The following is a 21219-nucleotide window of genomic DNA, read 5'->3' on the forward strand; positions in this document are numbered from 1 at the left end:
TCTCTCTCTTTAATCTCTTCTTAAATGACCTTGCCCCTTTACTAAAACTGGTGGATGCTCACAGCCCAAAACTCAATGCATCAAAAATTCCCATTCTCCTATATGCAGATGATATGATTCTGCTCTCACAGGACTAGAATCGGCTTAAAGCGTTTGTTAAATGCCTGTATCGACTATCTGTCTAGAATGAAAAGGAGTATGAACTTCGATAAAAGCAAAATAATGGTCTTCAGGAATTCTCGTAAGAGATATAGTTGGGTTTTTGCTGGGAAACACATCCAGCAGGTATTTGAATTCAACTATTTGGGGATCACTTTCCATCACAGGCTCCGATGGTCTTCACACTGCGCAGGGGCGGTAAATGCCAGCAAGCTGTCTATGCAGGCCATATTGTGCCTCTTTGCAACAAGAGGTAACCAACACATCCCTTCTGCCCTCAAGGTTTTTAATGCTAAAGTTAGAGCTCAGCTGCTCTAAGGAATTTCAACCTGGATGTCAGGGTTTACCCAGTCAGTGGAACGAGTCCAAGCAGCCTTTCTATTTAAGATTTTCACTGTCCCACGCTCTTACCTTATGCAGCCCTGTGTTTAGAGGGAGGCCAACATAAGCTAGAGACAGTTGCCTGGACGAGTTTTCTTTTATGCTGGCTAAGCATTTGTTTTTCAGCAGACAAAGATACTTTACTTAGCAAAGTTCTGTCAGACTCCTTCCCTTCCCCAGGGCTACAACTGTTTTGCACAAATACACGGCAACTCGGGCTTTCAGAGGATCTCCTGGGTGCTGTGGCTTTCCCAATTGCCAAGGCCATGTTAAAAACTAGGCTGTGGAACATAGATCACCAGGAACTAATCTCAGCTGTGGAAAAAACATGTTCCCCTCTTTATTTTCGACTCTTTTAGGAGCAGGAATTATTTACAATTTTTGTTTAACCCGCAAGAAAGAAGGGCTTTTTCGCTGGCTAGGTTCAATTCTAATCCTTCTAACATGCTTTGGTGTAGGTTTGTGGGTATGGCAGAAGGAGATAAGATCTGCCCATGCGATGCCCACCCTGTGGAAACTCTAGCTCACATGGCCCTTAAATGTAAAATGTATGATGATCTCTGCCAACAATTTCTAGACCATCTATTTATACCAACATGGAAACCGGAGACAGAGGTTATACGCTTCTTATTACAGGGAGAGACCAGGAGCTCACCAAGACAGTAGTTAAGTTCCTCTATTTGATTTTTTGTCGTCGCAGTACCCTACAGGATCCTGCCCTTGATAGAGACCCATAGAGATGAAATAGATTGCTCGCCTCTTCTTCCCTTTGGCAAATGACTGTATTGTTGAAATGGCGATGAAATCGCACTGGCCTTTTTATTCTGAATGTTTGTATGTGATGCCAATAAAGGTTTGATGATGATGATGGATAGAGATATTTGCTACAGAAAGGACCACTGATTTGGACACACAGTGGATACTAATATCACCCCAAATGTAGGGCTGGATCTATCACAATTGGAAATTCCATTTAAGAAGGAAGAGTTTGTGAAATGTACACAAACTCTAAGCATTCACATAAGATCTGTATGCTTTGCATCTCTGGTAGAAAGGAATAGAACCTACCTTCTTTTCTCTGTAGGAGCAGCAGAAAGACTTCTCAGCTCCAGCTAGCAAACACTTGTGCGTCTCCTATATTTAAAGGCAGAGAGCAGAAACTGAAAGTCTCCATCTGACATGGGTTCCAAGATAACACATGATTTCTGGTAAACTGTTTCTGTTGCACTTCTTCCCCACGTAGCGCCTGACTGTCTGTTTCCTTTAAGGATTGATGAAGAGAGGAAACTTGAGTACTGTACAGCGTTTGGGCTGGGTGGGTTAAGTTGCTGTCTCCTCCATTACAAATTGGTGGAAAGGAATTGGCTCACAGCCCTTTGGAGTTGGGGGTTCAGTTTGTCTTTTCAGAAGAAGGCAGGGTTTTTTCTTTCTTTCATGCAGATATTTTAAAACGGACCTGAAAGGTCAGAAAACTCGCTGGTCTTTTAAGCTACACAGATATGCAGGAAGCTCCTTACTACCAAGCTACACTCTAGCTCCGTGTTGCTGTCACTGAGTGACAGAGACGCCAGGATTTCAAGAAAGGCTGTCCCATCCCTAGCTGGAGACCCCAGGGATTGAACCTGGGACCTTCTGCATTCAAAGCAAATGTCCCAACCACTGAATCAGAGTCTTCCAATGGCTTGCAATCATATGCTGTGCTGCGTGTCATCAAGGGAGCAATGAGACTCTTGTGGGAAAGTTGTTGAGCAGCTTCTGAATAGCATGATAGGAGTGCTATTTTAATTAATCAAAAAGACCACGTGAAAATTATCTGACGTATCAAACAGGTGTATTGATGTGGGTGTAGGTCCCTGTTTCCAAGCCGCAGCGGCGGTGCTTTCTGAGGACTGCAGCCCCGCCCACTTCCTTCCTTCCTCCCTTGCTTGTTTTTCGATGCTGCGACCTCTGCAGCCTCGCGACTTTTGGTGGAAGGGGCCAGCAACTAGCTACGGTTTTACCCCTTCCCGCTGCCCAGTCGCCCTCGGGAAAATTCGGTCTCCCGTGCCCGCTGCTGAAGACCCTGCCGGGTCTGGGCGAGGACGACCCGAAGAAGTTCACGGGCAAACTCCGCGGGATCCCTGTCCTGAAAGGCTATGCCCATTTCCCCGAAGCGTATCCTGCTTGGCGCCTTACAGACCTGTTGATCAGCTCCCACACTGCGTCCTGGACGGGATGGCCGACGCACCGAGGGACATCGATGGCAAGGACGAGGCGAGCAGCCTGCTCCTCTCCTTCACCAGGGCAGGTAAACCTGCGTGCGTCCCGATCGTCGCAGGAGTTGAGTCTGCCCTGGCAGCAGATTTCTTGGCTGCACGTGCCTTCATATGCAAAGCCTGCTGATAGCAATCAGATACACAGAAGCCACCTCCTAGGGGCCCGAGGAGGTCTTTGGCCATAAGGGTAGCCAGGGGGGCGCAGGAGGGCAGCCGCCCCGCCAAGTCAAGTCAGTAAATAAAAATACTTAACTGACCAATTGCGTCACAGATAGATCGGGTCTCCCTCCCCCCAACAAAAGTCCTGCCCTCCCCTAACATAAATCCTGGCTATGATTATGCAGGGATGGGGCTTACCTGCTTACCCCCCCCCCCAAATCAAATCAAAATGTTTATTCGGCTTTACGCCCATCATGAAACACAACACAACAAAACAAATCAAATAAAACAGCGGACTCGTACAAACCACAAGTAGTATAACACAGTTCACAACTCACAAGGACAGATATTAGCCGTTCATAAAAAAAAAGTTTAAGATTAAAAATTTTAGGCACTACACTAAAATCAATATCTGATGTCATTATAGAAAATTCTTATAACTATCAATAATCAGCTAACATTCCATTCCGTCTCTTGTACGAGAAGACGGCTGTTAGGAATTTAGCAACCTGTAGGGTAATATAAGGATCCACATCTTGAAGAACCCAGGCAAGCTTTAGGTCTACTGGTTTGTCAGCCATAGGCTGGATTATGGAGTTTAGTATACTAGCACGGGCTGAACTGTAGAAAGGGCAGATAAACATAACATGATGTATAGATTCAGATGTTTTCATTTCACAAGCACACATTAAAGGGGCTTGGCCCTTAGTGAATCTATGTCTCAGCACGTTTGTTGGAAAGACATTGAACCTAGCTCTAATGAAGGCATATCGGTGAGACGCGGCCATAAGCGAAGTTAAGTAGGACGGAGCGCGGGAGATAGAGGTTATGCCGAAATTTAACGGCGAGCAGGCTCCACCACCAGCTACGAAATTTTGGTATAGCTCCACATCATCCAGCCTTTGATTTATACACCTTTTTGCCACATTTAGATCCAGTTTGAGCAATTCAGTGGGCGAGATCTCATAGGACAGCAATTTGGCATGGATTTTTCCTGACCACAAATTTGTGAAGTCATCTCGCCACATGCATTGAATGAGATAGTGGTTCGGGAGTTTCTGCCATAGGGATATCCAATAAATCAAAACTCTCCTCCATATAACTAGCTCCACTGAGGGGATCTTCATTTCTAAGCGAATAGCCGCATTACTTATGCATGTTGGTAATTTTAGAAGTCGGCGTAAGAATTGGCTTTGAAGTGACTCTAAAGGTGAGAGGTTTGCAAAGGCAGCCCATAAAGGTGCAGCATAGGCCATTGTGGCCATCACTTTGATGCTATACACTTTCAAGGCCGCAGGGATGAATAAGGCCCCCTCAGAGTAGAAAAAACGGAGGAGGGAGTGTGATAGGGCTTTTGTCTTGTTTTGAAGATATTCAACGTGCGCTTTCCACCCTAAATTATATTGAAAATAAATTCCTAAATATTTAAATTTATATACTTGTTCGATTTTCGTGCCCTCCAGTTTCCATGAATAAAGTTTTCGACTCCTTGAAAATATCAGTACTTTGGACTTGGTGTGGTTGATAGACAGATGATTAGAATGGCAATATGTCGCGAAAATCTTTAGTGCCCTCCTTAAACCCACTCTGGAGTAAGAGAGTAGTACCGCATCATCTGCGTAGAGAAGTAAAGGACAACGGTAATCTGCTATACGAGGGGTGTGGATAAATTTTTGTGAGACGGCTAATGGGATCCTCATATCACTGATAAATAAGTTAAAAAGAAGAGGCGCTAAAATACAACCCTGGCGTACACCCTTATTTACTGGCACTGGGTTAGTCAGGTCTCCAGCAGGGGATAATCTCACCCTGGCCACGGACCCGGCATGAAGTTGGGAGATAAGCCACAGGAGCCTTCTATCTATTCCCCAACAGGCAAGTTTGTCCCATAGTAATTTCCTCGGAATACTATCAAACGCAGCTTTCAAATCTATGAAAGCTGCGCAAAGTTGGCCCTGTCGAGGTGTCGAGTATTTCTGGGCTAAGTGGTAAAGAATAATTGCCTGGTCTGTTGTGGATCGATTTAATCTAAATCCAATCAGGTCAGCCTCAACTGACCACTTCATCAACCTTGCCAGCAAAAAACGGGCATATATTTTCCCAATGGACGATAGCAGACTGATATTCCAATAATTCCCTGGGTCACCGGGAGGGCCTTTTTTGTAGACAGGAATTATAATGGCCTCCTTCCACATTCCTGGTATTAAGCCCGTGGCATTTATTGCATCGAACGCTTTAGCTAAAATCCCTGCCCACCATGCAGAATGAAGCTTTATAGCCTCAACAGGGACCAAATCTGGCCCAGGGGCCTTACCAGTTTTCAGCTCAGCTATCAATTCTAGGATTTCAGCAGGGTCGGTATTAGGCCAGACGGGAAGGGGATTAGAAGGTCCCCAATGAGTGGCTGGAGCTTCTGCCACTGAGAAATATTTTCTCAGGAACTGCTCCCATGTCGGGGCTGGGATCACCGTTAAGGGATATTTCGTGTTTCTTCCCTTTATTAAGGACCAAAATTGGGTGGGAGCGGTCGAGCAACTGCCAGTCAACACATAACTTGGTTATCAGGGGAAGATGGCCACTAAATTGGGTATTATCAATTTTAAAAGAGGTGACATTCAAAAATAGATCTCGGGAAACCATTACATAGTCGAGAACACTGTTTGATTTTAACCCCAGGTGGGTGAACTCTCCTGGTATGTCTGGAGGACACCTGCCATTTAATATAATTAAATTAAGGCGTAGAGTCATCTGATAAAGCATCACTCCCGCCTTATTGACTTTTACATCCTTTGATATTCTAGTGGGGGTGTATACTAGATCGTAAGTTTGAGCGCCGGGGTCAACCCACCACTTAGACTTTTTAAGAGCCTCCCGATTTGAGGCTATCCCAGCGTTAAAATCGCCTCCAGTAATGGAGGGGACATTGGGATATTTAAGATAGCAAGAAAGTAAAAAATCCTCTAGGGATTCCCATCTAGCAGTAAGATCAGCTGCTAACCCTCCCGGAGGGAAATAGACATTTGTAACCAATAAAGAGAAGTTTCCACCAGAGGTCAGTCCGGTAATAGCATAAGGCGGAAATGCATGCACTAGTGAAAGTTTAGCCCGAAGTTTGAGGGAGATACCAATTGTAAGGCCACCTTTAGGGCGGCCACCATTCGTTGACGGGCTAGCAGGCAGACATATAAACTCAAAGCCATTTAACTCAATTTCCTGCTCCACCCAAGTTTCTTGTAATAGTATGATAAGAAAGGAATTAATATATTTTTGGAATTCTGGATCTAATTTTTTACTTTTCCATCCAGCAATGTTCCAACTTAATATTGAAGGCTGGGGTTTCCCCGTTCCTCCAATTGACTGTCATTCGGAAAATTGGCTCAACTTTAATACGGGAAGAGGGGAGCCAATAAAGAAATCAGTTATCTTCCTCTGATGAAAAACCTCTCGTAAAGGCTGAGTGGGATTTACAAGGTCATCTGACTGTTGAGCTTGGCCACTCGATCTACTAGGAGTAGGACTTTGAACAGGGGCGGACCCCTTTTCCAAAAGAGTTTGGTGGGCCACCCGGGGTGGACCAGCTATCTCGTCAGAAGTTTGGTCTCTCTGTAGCCTGCTGTTGGTCTTTTGGGCTACTTGATTTATGTGGCCTGTTGGATCTTCAATCAGTTCCATCACTGGTCTTGCTGTTGAATCCATAATACTCGGCAAAGAGGGAGAAGGCTGGGCGAGAGGGCTATTTGGGAAGGTTGGCAAAGGCACCTCTTCTCTTGATTGGTCAGTGCTATAAGAAGGTTCCAGGTCTGGCATCGATGAATGTGTAGAAGGGGATTTTTCCTGTTGTGTGCTGCTTTCTTCAGGTATGTTTTTCGATGGACGGTCATGTAAATCTATTAAGAGCACAGAGGATTGTTCTGCTTGGAGGGAAGGACTGGTAGTTGCTTCTTGGGATTGTATCTTATCCTCCATTGCCGACATCCATTTAGCATTAGATATTGAGAGATCCATATGATCTGGTTCTTCTAGGGAGTCATGTTCGCTGTACGTGAGTATTCTGGTGCTGAGCTTCCTAATAAGTTGGGTTTTAAGCGATTCCAGTCTATTAATAATTTCTTTTTGTTCCACCACTGGTAAATCTGCAAAGGAGGCAATGAGTTCGATCTCTTCTGGTGGTGTCATGCCACTTTCCGGATGGTCATTGTTCTTTGCTAGGGGAGTGGAGGCCACATAATTCTTCTCCTGGGATTGAACTCCCACTCCAGTGTCCACTGGTGGATCGGGTTTAGCAGATTTTGAGCCCTCTTTGGTTATTGCCTCCAACAGTAGGGGTTTAGGCGTAGGGTCTATAAAGGCTCTCGTTGGTGCTATCCCACAGCGAAACAAAAATGCTTTCTTTCGTAATATGATAGTGGGAATTTTTGTGGATTGGAACGCAAGCAGGACTCTCTGGGATTTATGATGATGGACAAGGGGGAGGACTGCACAGAGGTCAATTTGTGTTGCCTCCATATTTAACAGCACCTTTAGGAGTTCCTTGGCACCACCCAGAGTTCTCCATCTTGGGTCCCCATTTTGTATGGTTAGGCTCACTTTCCTTGGTGTTAAGATCAAGGATTGATGACCTAATTGAAGGTTAAGGTTGTATTTAAATTTGTCAGTACGTTTGTTATTTAAGGACAAACTCCTCGTCCCCTTCCTCTCTTCAAGGGACTTAACACCGGCTGGCGCTGGGGAAGTAGTAACCAGCTTTTGTTGGAGGCTGTGCAGCTGGGACGAAAGATCATCTAGTCTTTTGAATATACAGTGCAAGGTTTTGATTATTAAATGGGACTGTTCAAATGTCATATGATTGGCCGTGCCAAGGACCAGTTCCTCCTTCTGAGGAGAGACTACACTCTTACTGTTGGCCACATCGCTTGTTATTTGTGGAATTATTCGCTCTTCATCTTTAAGTGCTAACGCGCAATCAATCAGTGGGTTGAAACGGTTCTGAGTTTCTACCATGTAGGAACAATCCAGTAGATTACTCCCTTCTTTAAAGTGACATGGTTCAACCCTTGTTTGCTTTGATCTCGGAAAGGGAACGGGGACTATCTCCTCGGAATCTCTAAGACGTTTCCCATATCCCATAATTCGAGAAGAGGGGGGATAGTATTTCAAAGTCGGCGTCTTCACCTTCACCCTCACAGGCCGGCAATTTAGGTCTCTGCGCCACTCCAGGAAAAAACCAGCACTGGTTAAACCTATTTAGTTGTTTGCTAATCCACATATCCCCGAGGTTTTGTCCCCCCCCCCAATGTTTTATTCAAGTTGGCACCTCTGACTTGAGTAAAGAGTTACTATTATTCCTTAAGGCGTTACAAATACCTTCAGCACCCTTAGGATACACAGAAAAGCAAAAACGAAGGAAAGGAATTGCCTCAGTCCTTTGGACTTGGGGTTCAGTTGTCCTATGCAGAAGGCAGAGTCTTATTCCGCTCCTGTTTCAGCGCTGCAAATATTTAGCAACAGGCCTGTAATAAGTTCAGAAAGCTTGCAGGCCTTCCCAGACCCTCTGGAACGCCAGAAGCTCCCATCTAATATCTGAATTGGTCCATCCAGCATTGAACCTGGTGCCTTTGCATGCAAAGCATGTGGCCTGCTTCTCAGCCACATCCCTTCCCCAGTCAGCCCAACCTTGAATGAATGACTTTGAAACTGCTAGGAAGGGAAGGGAAAGGGGAAATACTATATTTTATGTTGGTAAATGTGGTGGGCTCACTGGATTCCCCCCCCCCCATCAATATTATTACGCAAAACAGTGAGAAGAGCATGGCCTTCACATACCTTTCTACTGAACACTCTGAAAATATTGAAGGAGTCTGAGCTAAAGAAGTTCAAGGGCAAACTCCACCATTTCCCCATCCAGAAGCGCTTTGTGAATATTTCAAAGGAGTTGCTGGAGGAAGCAAGTGTTTCGCACCTCAGCCAGCTGCTCCTCGTCTACTATGGCCCGGATTATGCCTTGGAAGTGACGGCCAGAGTTCTGAAAGCGATCAACTGTGAGCTGCTGGCAGACAGGGAAGGTAAGGAATTTGGGAATAAATAGCCATCGGTTTTGATCAATGCTCATTGCTATGTGGTGATTTGAACCCCGCAAGAAGTTTTGGGCCACACCAAATATCCGCAAAAAGAAAGAGGAAGTGAACATGTGTACCCCAAAATAAGCTCAGGGTCACTTCAGATGAGATGCTCACCATCCTCTACAAGGTGGCATTGAGTTGTGTCCAGCCCAATGCTTTTGGGGGGCAGAAAATGCCATTAAGGGTGTCTGCCTATGCCAATACAGTGGTTCCTCGGGTTATGGACACTTCAGGTTACAGATGCTTCAGGTTATAGACTCCGCTAACCCAGAAATAGTACCTCAGGTTAAGAACTTTGCTTCAGGATGAGAACAGAAATCGCACGGCAGCTGCGCAGCGGCAGCAGGAGGCCCCATTAGCTAAAGTGGTACCTCAGGTTAAGAACAGTTTCAGATTAAGAATGGACATCCAGAACGAATTAAGTTCTTAACCTGAGGTACCACTGTAATAGCCAAACTATGTGAAAGAAAGGAAGAGGAGGGAGGCAGGAAATTAAACGGCATTTTCCACAAAGGTTATTTCCCACAAATTTTCAGTGCAGTGAGTTGAAATAGTTTCTTCTAGACAATTTACAACCCCCCCCCCATATTTTTTGTAACAGTTTTACTTTATATATTGCTTAAAATTGAAAATCAAACCCATAGCTTATTCAAGGAGGAGAAATTGTCTTGTTTACTCAATCGGAAGGGGCCAACATTTGCTGCATAGATAAATTCTGCCGCCTTTGAATAACTTCTGGCCATGCGGTTTGGATGCAGTCAAGCCTGCTTTGACAACACAGACATTATATGGACTCTGCATTCAACTCCACTCCCACTTGCCATACACACTGGAAATATATTTGGGGTGGGGAGTCAGTGTGCCCCCCCCCGGGCATTGGATGGAGATTAAGAACATAAATAGTTTTGCACCAATAAATGTTTTTTAAACAAATAAGACTATGGGGGAATAAACAACTGGCATGGATCTTTCCCACTCGCAGATGACCTGGTCATGCCCGCTGATGTGGGCAGAATGCAGAGAGAGGTGGAAAGGAACAAGTGTGGTAAATTCATTGCTATTTTGCTTGGCAGCTTACAGAGAAAGGGCTAGGACTCCTGTCTGGCAGCATTTCACGTTAGTTGGCATGAGGCAAAAGTAGCAATTTCCTTGGGAGGGAGATGCAACTAGAAACAAGGATGGGCAAATCTGTTCCTAGGGTGGACTGTGCTGTTTTTGGGTGGTAGGTAAAAGTTTCCTGGTCAACGTGGGGAGACTCATCCTTGAAGAAATCTCGGGTGCGAGGCCAGAGGGCAACCTGTCAGGCAGTTCAAGCTTCTGTATGCACGGCCATTGGTCATGCTTTGCAAGCAGAAAATGCCACTAAGGCCAGGCAATGGGGTACAACCTGGAGAAAGATGCAAAATGGACCACAAAGACTAGATATATACTTGACAGTTATTAAAGTGGTGGCAAATCACATCCTAGTTTCTTTTCATTATGGATTATTTAAGCATGTTTTCCGGGCGGCAGATTAGAGTCAGATCGCAGGTGGCGGAGAGGGTCAGCGAGGGCAGGAGACCAGGCGTGGGGAACCTCAGGGCCAGCTTGTAGCCTAACCAGATTCTAAGGCTTTCTTCCCCTCTCCTGATGCCTGAAACAAATGGAACATTTCTGCAACAGGCCACTGGAAGGAGTCACAATCTCTGCTAAGAAGATTATCTGCAAGGGAAGGAAAGAATTAATTGAGATTCTTGGAAGGGACATTTTACATGTGTTATTCTCTCGCTATATTATCACACGGAAAGAATTCTGGGACTTGCTGGAAGCAGAGGAAGACTCCAAGGAGAAAAGTAAAAAATTGCTGCGTATGATCCAGGGAAGGGGGGAGCAAGCTTGTTGCCAGTTCCTTGAATGTGTAGAAATGGAACATCTGGGTTCCATCCAGAATCTGCTGCTTGCAATACGTGGTGAGTTTGGCTTAGAGTCCAAGGACAATGCAATTTCCTCCTTCCTCCTTGCAACAATCAATTCAGGTAAAGAGTTGTATTTCTTTTACAGGCTCGGGGCAAGATCCAGTCCAGACTTCTGGCCACTCAGGGCTACAGTTAGAATCCCCCCTGTTTGCAGAGGAAGGAGGAAGCACAAAGATGGAAAACCCGGCAGGTTCTGGGGAAAGTAGCCGGGGTAGCTGGTGCCCCAGTGAGGTAAGAGGATGCAGTTTTAATCATTTGCATCACCAATGGTACTTTTAAAGCAAAGGTTCTGAATCTGAATTTCTAATTCCATGTGTACATTAATTAATGAACTTGCTGTTCAGCTTCAAAGGCTGCCTCTAGACAAGTGGCTCCTGGTGCTAAGAAATCGTCGCACTGTAATTCCTGTTCAGTGCGCCTCGCACCCATTTTACAGAGGGCCCACATGCTGTGGTCGTCATCCCCCTGTAATCCTCCTGCAGTTTCCTGTGCTTTAAACATAGGCCATTAATGTGCATTCAGCTTGTGTTAGACTTCAGGTGTCAGCCTCCTGAAGTTAATTCTCTGAGCGCATCTTGGCTCCAAATGCCTGAACACTTATTCCATTATCCTTACTTATCAGGAGGGTGAATGTTGTTGAGTTTGTGTGAGTTGCAGCAGTCCTATGCAGACAATTCCCCATTTACATGGGGGTTTCGTTCCAAGACACCTCATGCCTTTGTGAAATTATGTACAATTGGAACACCAATTGAAAAAGCACCCCTACCCCTTTTTGTGATGTTTTTATGGCGTTTCTTTTTTAAATAATTTTTATTAAAGATTTTCTTGGTTTACAAAAGTACGTGCATTGTCTCTCTTTTTAGTTTGTAAAGTCTTTTCAGCAGATCCATTACATTTGTATGAGATGTTAGAGTTGAGTATAGTTTAAGGTCGGGGAGAGGAGGGGTGGTGTGGTGATACTTACCGGTAAATTATTTTTTATAGTGTAGATATGTGTTTTTTACGGCGTTTCTGAGTCACTTCTGGGTTCGGCATGATGCGTGCATGCGCAGGCTCACACATATTAAAAAGGTAACGGACCCCTGACAGTTAAACCCAGTTGCAGATGACTCTGGGGTTGAGGCGCTCATCTCGCTTTACTGGCTGAGGAAGCCAACGTTTGTCCTCAGACAGTTTTTCCAGGTCATGTGGCCAGCATGACTAAGCCACTTCTGGTGAAACCAGAGCAGCGCGTGGAAACACTCTTTATCTTCCTGCCAGAGCGGCTTTTGAACTGCTAGGTTGGCAGGAGCTGGGACAGAGCAACGGGAGCTCACCCCGTCATGGGGTTTTGAACCGCTGACCTTCCGATTGGCAAGCCCTAGGCTCAGGGGTGTCAGATACAGACAGGAATACCCTGTTTTCAGATGGGAAAAGAGATCTGGCATCCACACTAATGGTTACTATTTTCTTGTAGGAGCTTCCAGAAAAAATCAAACCAGACATGGTTTGGGACTCAGAAGGGGGTCACAAAAAATACAGGTGTGTGAAATTTCTCTTGGATCTTTTAAGCATTTCTCACGTCAGGGAACAGTTTATACTGTGAATTGAATTTTGGGATTCTGACCCTTTGGAATCCTCTCCCATTACACATTGGACAGGTGATGTTGCTCTGAAGACTTTCTTCCTCCAAAAAGAGTTTAGATCTTCATCTCAGTCTCCATCTGCACTGGAAGTACTTTCAAATGCTTTTGTATATGAATTTTAAAGATGTTTATATAGCTGTTGTTTTTTAAAAAAATATGGAGCTATTTTTTAACTGATTTTACACTTCTCCTTACCTGTTGGTTCTAAATGCTTTGTTTTCATAATTGTATATTTCATTGGTGTAACCTGCCCTGGGCCTTTATGGAAAAGAGCAAGTAAGGAAGCTAAATCAAATAAATAAATGCTCCCCATCTGCATTCTATCCTGCTTTTCACTAGCTATTGACCCATTCAAATAACAAACAGGAGTGCTGACTATGGGGCAAACTTGATGTGATGGTGACTGGTCCACTTTTTTACACCTGAGTCTCTCCCAATTACTTGAAAGAAGTTTTTTTGGGGGGCTAGGTCCAGTTTTTAGAGCAAAAAGGGGTACATGTTGTAGAATATTTGCTGTGAGAATTTTCACTGAAATGCCAACAGACCCAAAACACTGGTGAAAACAAGGTGAGTAGCTACTCACAAGTTTACTTTGCACCCACTTGACCATTTAAAAGTCACCTTTCCCGTATCGGAGAAAACGTGTTTTATTTATTAGACCGTCTCTTAGTGAAAGTGTTTCTCTATGGCAAAATGCTTGAATGCAACAGAGCGATGTTAACCCAGGCAATTTCCTTCCCTAAACTTTTCACCTCCTTACTTGGCATATGAAGAGTCTCCTTGAAGAAATATAAATTAGAACAGCAGAAGAAGTTCTCTTCATCCATGTTCAACCCGCTTCCCCTTTCATCTTTCCCTTTGTGCCATTCAGAGTGAGCTCCACAAAGGCTGGCTCCTTCTCTTGTTTAGATTCAGATCTCATATGTGAGGTGAGAGAAGCTGTGACCTTAACATACTATTTTGATTCGTGGCTGAAGCTCTTGGAAGTACAGAACACTGAGGAGTTGCATGTCGCTGGCCCTCTGCTCAACATTCAAGTGGATGTAGTGGAGGCTGTGACAGCCATTCACATCCCTCACTTCCTGTCTCTTTCAGGTAGGGCGGAGGGAAGGAAATCTTCCAAGTGTATAACCGTAAGAGGAGATCCTAAAGAGGAATAACTTGCATGGACAGGCGAAGAATGCTATGGGGTTCCATGGCTCGATAGTGCTGGCTTTCTTGTGTCTTGTATCATTTTTGTGCTACAGTGGAAACTTGGTTGTCGAACGCTTCGGAAGTTGATCATTTCAGCTTTTGAACGCTGACAACCCAGAAGTGAATGCTTGTTTTCAAACGCACCTTGGAAGTCAAACGGCTTCTGAAGCACTTTTCTCCATTTTTTTCACATTTCTTCTGACCGGCAATTGCGCCTCGGTTGTCAAACATTTCAGGAGTTGAACGGTCTTCCGGAACAGATTACATTCGACAACTGAGGTTCCACTATATATTTTAACTGTGCTATTCCCATTGTTTCCCGTGGTTTATCATATTTTGTTTGCAAGCTGCCTTGAGAGGATATTGTTCCATAAAATGACATAAACAAACTTTAATTGAGAAGAATGATGATGACAACATAAATACTTGCATGAAACAGGCAGGCTGAAGTGATGAGCTTTGTCACTCAGTCCAGCCATGAGGGAGGTGAAGCCATTGCCTCAGGCCTGGCAGGCTTGGGACTCTTCCTCCATGCCGCTACCTGCTCTGGCTTCCTCCCCCTGCAGGCCTTCTTTTTGACCTCCTTTTTAAACCCCTTTTCTTGTCTTTTGTCAGGGGGGAGCAGCAGAGGAGGACACGGGAGGAGGCCGTGTCGGCTGAGGGTTGGGGAGGAGGCAGCATGAGGACGGCACTTTCTGCTTTACCTCAGTGGCACAATGTGCTGGGCCAGCCCTGTTGTCCCCCAGGCTCAAGTCCACACTTGTAACACATTGTCTATGCTTCCTTTGCACTCCTTTTTAGCTGAAGACCATTCTGGGGTCTATATTGCACATTTTGTCAAAGGGGAGATGAAGCTGGAGAAGCCAGACCGAGTGGAGCCTCATCACGTTGTGTTGGAAAACCCCAAGTTCTCTTCCCTTGGAATCATTTTCAAAAAGATGTTTAATCAAAAGATCAACACCGTGGCAAGGCTCTATCAGAGACTTCGATTCAAAATGCTAATATTCCACCTATACCTCTTACCCAATGACCCCTCCCTGATAAAGGTAAGCGGGAACCCCCAAGTTTGATTTGCATTCCAGATTGCCTGGATCATACTAATCCTGACACAATAGCAATGCAAAAATCATGCACCAGGATGTGCTATTGTTAGTGAACTGCTTTAGTTGGGCTGCAGCTAATTTACCAAACTTCTTGTTGTTGTTTAGTCCTCAGCTTCAGGATCTGTCCTTCCAGTGAGCACTCAGCGCTGATTTCCTTAAGAATGGATAGGTTTGATCTTCTTGCAGTCCATGGGACTCTCAAGAGTCTCCTCCAGCACCGTAATTCAAAAGCACCAATTCTTCAGCAATCAGCTTTCTTTTTGGTCCAGCTCTTACTTATAGCACAAACTTATAGCCGACATGAAAATGCCACCAGATATGTGATTATCAGCTGCCCTTCACGAGGTTACTTTGGTTCCCAACAACAGTGGTGTTTACTAAAAGTGAACTTTCCAATATTGAAATAAACAATTTTCATTTGTTTGGCAGTCTCCTTGCTAATGGCTAAAGGTCTTGCCTAGAGAACCAGTTAGCAGTTGTTGCCAAATTGTGAAAATGGAATATATTTATGCTACACTGAAGCCAGTGGGGCTTCCCTCAGAGAAAACACATTTCATGAAGAGCAAATTCCCCTTAGCTCATTTAGCAAAAGACTTGGAACAGTGGTACCTCGGTTTACAAACTTAATCCATTCCGGAAGTCCGTTCTTAAACTGAAACCGTTCTTAAAATGGAGCGCGCTTCCCCCCTTTTTAGTTATCAGTCCTATTATTCAAATTTGTAAGGGACCTTATTTTATTTTATTTCCAATTTATTTAACACAATTATTACAAAATATAAGCAAAATATTGTAAATACATGCATACATATATATTTCAGATAAGCACACACATATATAAAAAGAACAAAAAAGAAGAAAAGGAACAAAAGAAAAAAGAAAAAGCAAAGATAAGGAGAAAAAGAAGAAGAAAAGTTGGAAGAATTTCCTCCAAATTTATTCTACAAATATCTCAATAATAAAATTTCATTGATTGACTTCCATCGCTTACACTGCACTTCCTATATACATTTTAAGCAAGATTGCATCTGTTATTGCATATTTTCCCCATACAATCTCACACACAATCTTCCACCATTCAGATTCTGTTCTTAGACCGAGGTAAAGTTCTCAAACACTACTTCCGGTACTGTCCTTAAACAGAGGTACCACTGTACTTATGAGCTCTTTGAGGAATACATCCCTCCTGGTTTGCAATGTTGGCATGTTGGAGATAAAGCACACTGTTATTTTGCCTTATCAATTTCAGTGCTCCTAGAAATGTTGCCTTATGTTTCGTGGTAATATTGAAGTATAATTCCTTCTGTGGGTTCCTGCATTGTCTCATCAGGAGACTGACCCAGGGTTGCTGGTAGCTCTCTGCTGTGTCACAGTTCAAGGTAGCCAATCCAAGAGCCCCAACTTCAGTTTCTCATGTGGCCAATAAATCTCCTGTCCCCATTATAGTTTCTAGTGCCAAAGCAGTTTAGTTTTCCTTGCCCTGTGGATGGAGAACCTGTGTCCTTTCAGGTGCTGTTAGACTACAACATCCACCATCCTTGACCCATGCTGGCTGGGGCGGAAGGAAAGCCAACACCACCTGGAAGGCAGCAGATTCCCTATCCCTGCCTTATCGACTGTAACTGTGCCAAGAAAGTTGTGGGGCTTCGAGGAAAAGAGCTGAGCTTCTGCTCCAAATGCCCTTCACCCTATTTGAAATGGACCCAGTATTGTAGGAACTTGCTGCCTTCTTTGCATGTCTCAAAAGTGACCTTGTTTGCCTTTCCCAGGCTGTGGATGAGCATGAAGCAAATTGCCATTCACAGAGACTAGAGAAACCCCCTGGGACCCTGAAAAGTCTGAAGATTGGCACTCCCGTCTTTGTGCAGACCTTAGACGACGTCACAATCTGGCCTGAGGTGAGGCACAAAGATGATGAAATATTCTGTCAATGCAGAGCCAAGCGGTGATGCATGAGAATGGGAAGGAACTAAAGCAGGACCCCTGCTCGCCCTTTAATTTGACTCTGTTGGGATCATGGGCGGGGCTAAGCCACATTCACACCTACAGTGGTTTCCCGCTTTCCCTCAGGAAGTGAAGCTTCAATACCTGGATGCTGAGAAGCTGCAGCAGTACGTGGAGCTGTCTGCTGAGCAAATGCAAGAGAAGTTCAGCTTCACGCTGGTGGAGAAGCGCACAAATAAGCTCATCTGGAAGGCCCATGTGAAACAAGGTGCATTTTGACCGAGGGAAGATCACAAGGTTGGACTGTAGGTTGGGAGGCAGGATGGCAAAGGGCATCCCAGTCACATTGCCTCTTTCCTGTTCTCTTGCAGAAGAGTTAGATCCAGGTCAGATGAATTCCTCTATTCTACGCCCAGTACAAGGTAAACAAGTTTTATTTCCCTGTATTTATATCCCACCTCCCTCCCAAGGTGGCACAGAGCAACTGGTGATACAGCGCTACACACATGGCAGAATAATAATAAAAAGTAACATTTGTAGTGTCATGGAAGAGCCTTCCTAGACAAGCTGACCTGGCTTCATCATGTTCTTTGGTGCCAGATCAAGATCTTTAAAAACACCTAGGTTTTTAAAGTTTGGCTGAACTCAGCTATCTAGACATGCCAGAGGAATCCAGTGCATGGGCTCCCAATAACTCATCTCCCATCGTCATCAATTTCTTATAGTTCCTGCTTGCTTCATTCATATCCTCTCTCTCTCTCTCCTTTCCAGGTGATTGTGGCTACTCACTGCCCCATACACCATGCCAGAGAACTGACTCAGGCCATGATGCAGAAGGCAGGTAGGGATTAACCCTTTCTCTTGAAGGAGATGGGAAAATATATTAATTCCTGTGACCTGTGTGAGTGTGTGTGTGAATTAACAAGAGGAAAATTGCTGGGTACCTAGATTAAAAAGCTGGGGCTGAACACACACTCCACTAGGAGAGAGCCCCAGTTGCAAAGTAAAGACCAATAATAATAATATACAGTGGTACCTCGGGTTACAGACGCTTCAGGTTGCAGACTCCACTAACCCAGAAATACCTTGGGTTAAGAACTTTGCTTCAGGATGAGAACAGACATTGTGTGGTGGCGGCGCGGCGGCAGCAGGAGGCCCCATTAGCTAAAGTGGTGCTTCAGGTTAAAAACAGTTTCAGGTTAAGAACAGACCTCCAGAACGAATTAAGTTCTTAACCCGAGGTATCACTGTATTACTTTTACCCCACCCATCTGGCTGGGTTGCCCCAGCCACTCCAGCAAAACATAACAGGCATGATGGAGCCGGCCTTTCATAGCAGAGCTGATGAAGGGAATTCTGCTTCTCGGCTCTCCCAGTGCTAGAATGGTCAGGCAGCAGTATAATGTTGAAATACAGGTCATTTGACCTCCTTTATCCCATTTTGGCTCCATGTAGCAGCCAACCGCTTCTCCTCAGTGTCATTCCTAGTTGTGGAAGTTGGCAGTATCTTCTAATGATCTGCCTCATTCCCAGGTCCATTTGCTGAGCTTCTCTTGTTTTGTGTTTGCTTTTCCTTGCTGCTGGGGGTGACATTGCAGGGCAATGGAGAAGACCATCGCAGACTGCCTGATGTCCACGCTGGAGAACTTGCGGGAGGACGAACTCAAGAGATTCAAGCTCAAGCTCAACGAGTTCCCCCTCAGGGAGGGCTATGACAACATCCCCCTAGGGACACTGGAGAAGGCAGATGTGGTGGACTTAAGCCACCACCTTCTGAGTTTCTACCTGGAAGATTATGCTGTGCAGGTGACGGCCGAGGTCCTCAGAGCCATCAACTGCAGAAACGAGGCACAGAGGCTCCTTGCCCTCACCGGGAAGGAGTAAGGAAAAAGGAATGCCGTCTCATGGAACTCACCATGAGTTAAGGGGAAAGGACTGTCATTTTCCTCAGCCCTCTGCAAATGGAGGGAGATTGATTCTGATCCTCTTTTCATGGGAGTCATGAGGGTGGAAGTGGTAGTTTAAAAAGCATGCAGAATCTTGTTCAGTTATGTATCTGCATTTGCAAAGCACAGGAAATTTAGGTTGCTAGGCCTTTTAAATATCCCAGTATTAGGCACTGACAATGTGCTCTCCCATCTCTACCCCTCTGGCAATGAATTGGACCACATGTTGCACAAGTTTTAAAAGGTTTACTACTTCCATAATACAAGGTCTTAGTCACAGATCTGAGTGCCACAGCAAAAGCAATGCAGGTAGACAAATTAATGGAGTACAAAATTACAAAGCCAGTTCCAAAATGGAGTCTGGATTCAGGGAGGAGCTCAGACACGTGTTCCACAAAGGAGAGAGAGACAAAGAAAGAGAGGAATTGGAAGAAAGCTTTACTTCCTCTCAGGAGGAGAGGGTAAGTAACCTCACAGAGCCTTCTCTAGCAATTAAGAAGCTCTGAGGTTTTTAAGCCCTCCATTCAAAATGCTGGGCTGCAAATATCTACCTCCCATCTAGTTGCTCACTGGAGCAAGACAGTTTGAACTTATTACACCAATGCTGGTCTGACCGCACTGGCTACCAGTTAATGTCTGGGCCCAATTCAAAGTGCTGGTTTTGACCTATAAAGCCTTAACAGCTCAGGACCGCAATACCTCAAAGCCCGCCTCTTTCCATATGAACCTACCCGGACCCTGAGATCACCTTCTGAGTTTATCCAAGGAAATCCAAACCTCCCATGGTGTTAAACAAGGCTGCGTCCTTGCACCTACTTTATTCAACTTCTATATTACCTTGGGGTTTTCCCCACAGGTCCTGATAGCTGTAGGTTATGAGAAAGCTAGAGCAATAATCCACCAACGAATTTGGGATGTGGCACTGCCAAGCCACATGAACGTGATGAACACCCAGCTATAAAAGATAATTGGAGAGGATTTACCCCAGCAAATTATTTGTCAAAATTACAAATACCCACAGTTACAAATACCCAAATACAGACGTTCATTTACCCTCGCTAGATTCAACGTGCTGCCATCTGGCTTATTGCAGGGCAGATTCGAGGGTAAACCATATGTGGAACAAGTCTGCCCCTGCAGCTTGATGGAGGTAGAAACTGTCTCTCATGTCTTGTTACGCTGCCGTTTCTATGGGGATATAAGCTCGGTATTTATCACTCCTGTTATACAAAATCTCCAAATGGGTCCAAACTTCAATGTCTAAAACTCCTGGTAGAGGACAAGGATCTAGAGATCACGCTAAGGGTGGCCAAATTCTGTGCGACTGCCATAAAACTTAGGGAACAAGCTGTACTACCAAAACGATTAAGGGTTTAAATGACAATTTTAGGTTATATTTTAATGAACAAGTTTTAATATATATTTTTAACTGCCGCTGTATCCGAATTGTCTCTGTTATACCCAATTGCAATGCAATGTATTCCTGTCGTGTTTTATGATTTTCCTGATACTGTAAGTGAGCCGGAACTGGTCTGTGACTGTAATAATAAAATTCATTCGTTCACCTTCTGAGGCCCTCCTTTTATTTTTATTTTGTTCTGTGAACCACACTGAGACCTACAGGTATAGGGTGGTATATAAATTCAATAAATAATAATCATAACTGAAAAGTGATTTAAGATAGACACCCTAAATTGCAAGAGCCTCCAAAATGAATCAGACGATACTCACTGGTGTCGACACTGTCTCTTTTGCATTCTCTGGAACGAGAGATGAGGACAGCCATGGTTTGGAATGGAACCAGCAAGTTGCAAATATCCCGTTTTGGGGGGAAGTGGTGGAGAGGGCTGTAGTGGGGCAGCTGCAAGCATTCTTGAAGGATATGGATTATGGAGATCCTTTCCAATATGGGTTCTTACTAGAGAACTGAGAGCTTATCCACACTTGCTTTTCTCCTGCAGCTCTCCCCTGGGGAAAACCTCTTTTTAGCGCTCAAATCGGAGCAAATGGAAATTTGAGTGTTCCCTGGATTGCTATTTGTTCTATTGCTACCTAAAGGGGGCTTGTCCTTTGTAAGGAGTGCGCCAAGTGGGAAACCACTCAGCTCCATGCCTAGGAAGCACTGGTCAAGTGGAAAACTGCTTAAACCTGTGCTGTTTAATCATGGCACAAGCAGAAATGTGGATGAGCCCCCAAGTGGGTCTTGGCCACCCTGACGAATGAGCTTTGCGGAGAGTGACACAGCAGAAGTGCTACCTTGCTCCTGCTTCCTGATCACTTGCTGGCTTTTGATACCATCAACCATGATTTCCTCCTGGGGAATGAGAATCGGGGGCACTGTATTACCATAGTTCCAAGCCTACTGCCAGGACCGAGCCAGAG

The 21219-nt window shown here is 44.7% G+C and overlaps 3 protein-coding genes across 3 annotated transcripts in view; 2 read left to right on the top strand and 1 right to left on the bottom strand.

The window, feature by feature from the left end:
- Positions 1–1704, bottom strand: part of LOC128399706 (interferon-induced very large GTPase 1-like) — a 22333-nt gene extending 20629 nt beyond the window's left edge. Inside the window, exon 1 of the mRNA XM_053361394.1 lies at positions 1609–1704. The gene's annotated coding sequence lies outside the window, so the exon portion shown is untranslated. The remainder of the gene's footprint in view (positions 1–1608) is intronic.
- Positions 333–17170, top strand: LOC128398905 (uncharacterized). Its single transcript, XM_053360170.1, has 11 exons — positions 333–412; positions 2494–2827; positions 8809–9016; positions 10056–10113; positions 10736–11022; positions 11114–11259; positions 12485–12549; positions 13525–13748; positions 14649–14893; positions 16717–16845; positions 17018–17170. Exons 1-11 carry the CDS (start codon positions 333–335, stop codon positions 17168–17170), a joined length of 1929 nt encoding a protein of 642 aa, XP_053216145.1.
- A 1293-nt stretch (positions 17171–18463) lies between these two features.
- LOC128399704 (pyrin domain-containing protein 1-like) lies at positions 18464–19153 on the top strand. Its single transcript, XM_053361391.1, has one exon. The coding sequence runs from the start codon at positions 18494–18496 to the stop codon at positions 18773–18775; it is 282 nt and encodes a 93-aa protein (XP_053217366.1). The 5' UTR covers positions 18464–18493; the 3' UTR covers positions 18776–19153.
- Positions 19154–21219: the final 2066 nt, after the last annotated feature.

Source organism: Podarcis raffonei, chromosome 13, assembly GCF_027172205.1.
Source record: "Podarcis raffonei isolate rPodRaf1 chromosome 13, rPodRaf1.pri, whole genome shotgun sequence".
NCBI classification, from domain to species: domain Eukaryota; kingdom Metazoa; phylum Chordata; class Lepidosauria; order Squamata; family Lacertidae; genus Podarcis; species Podarcis raffonei.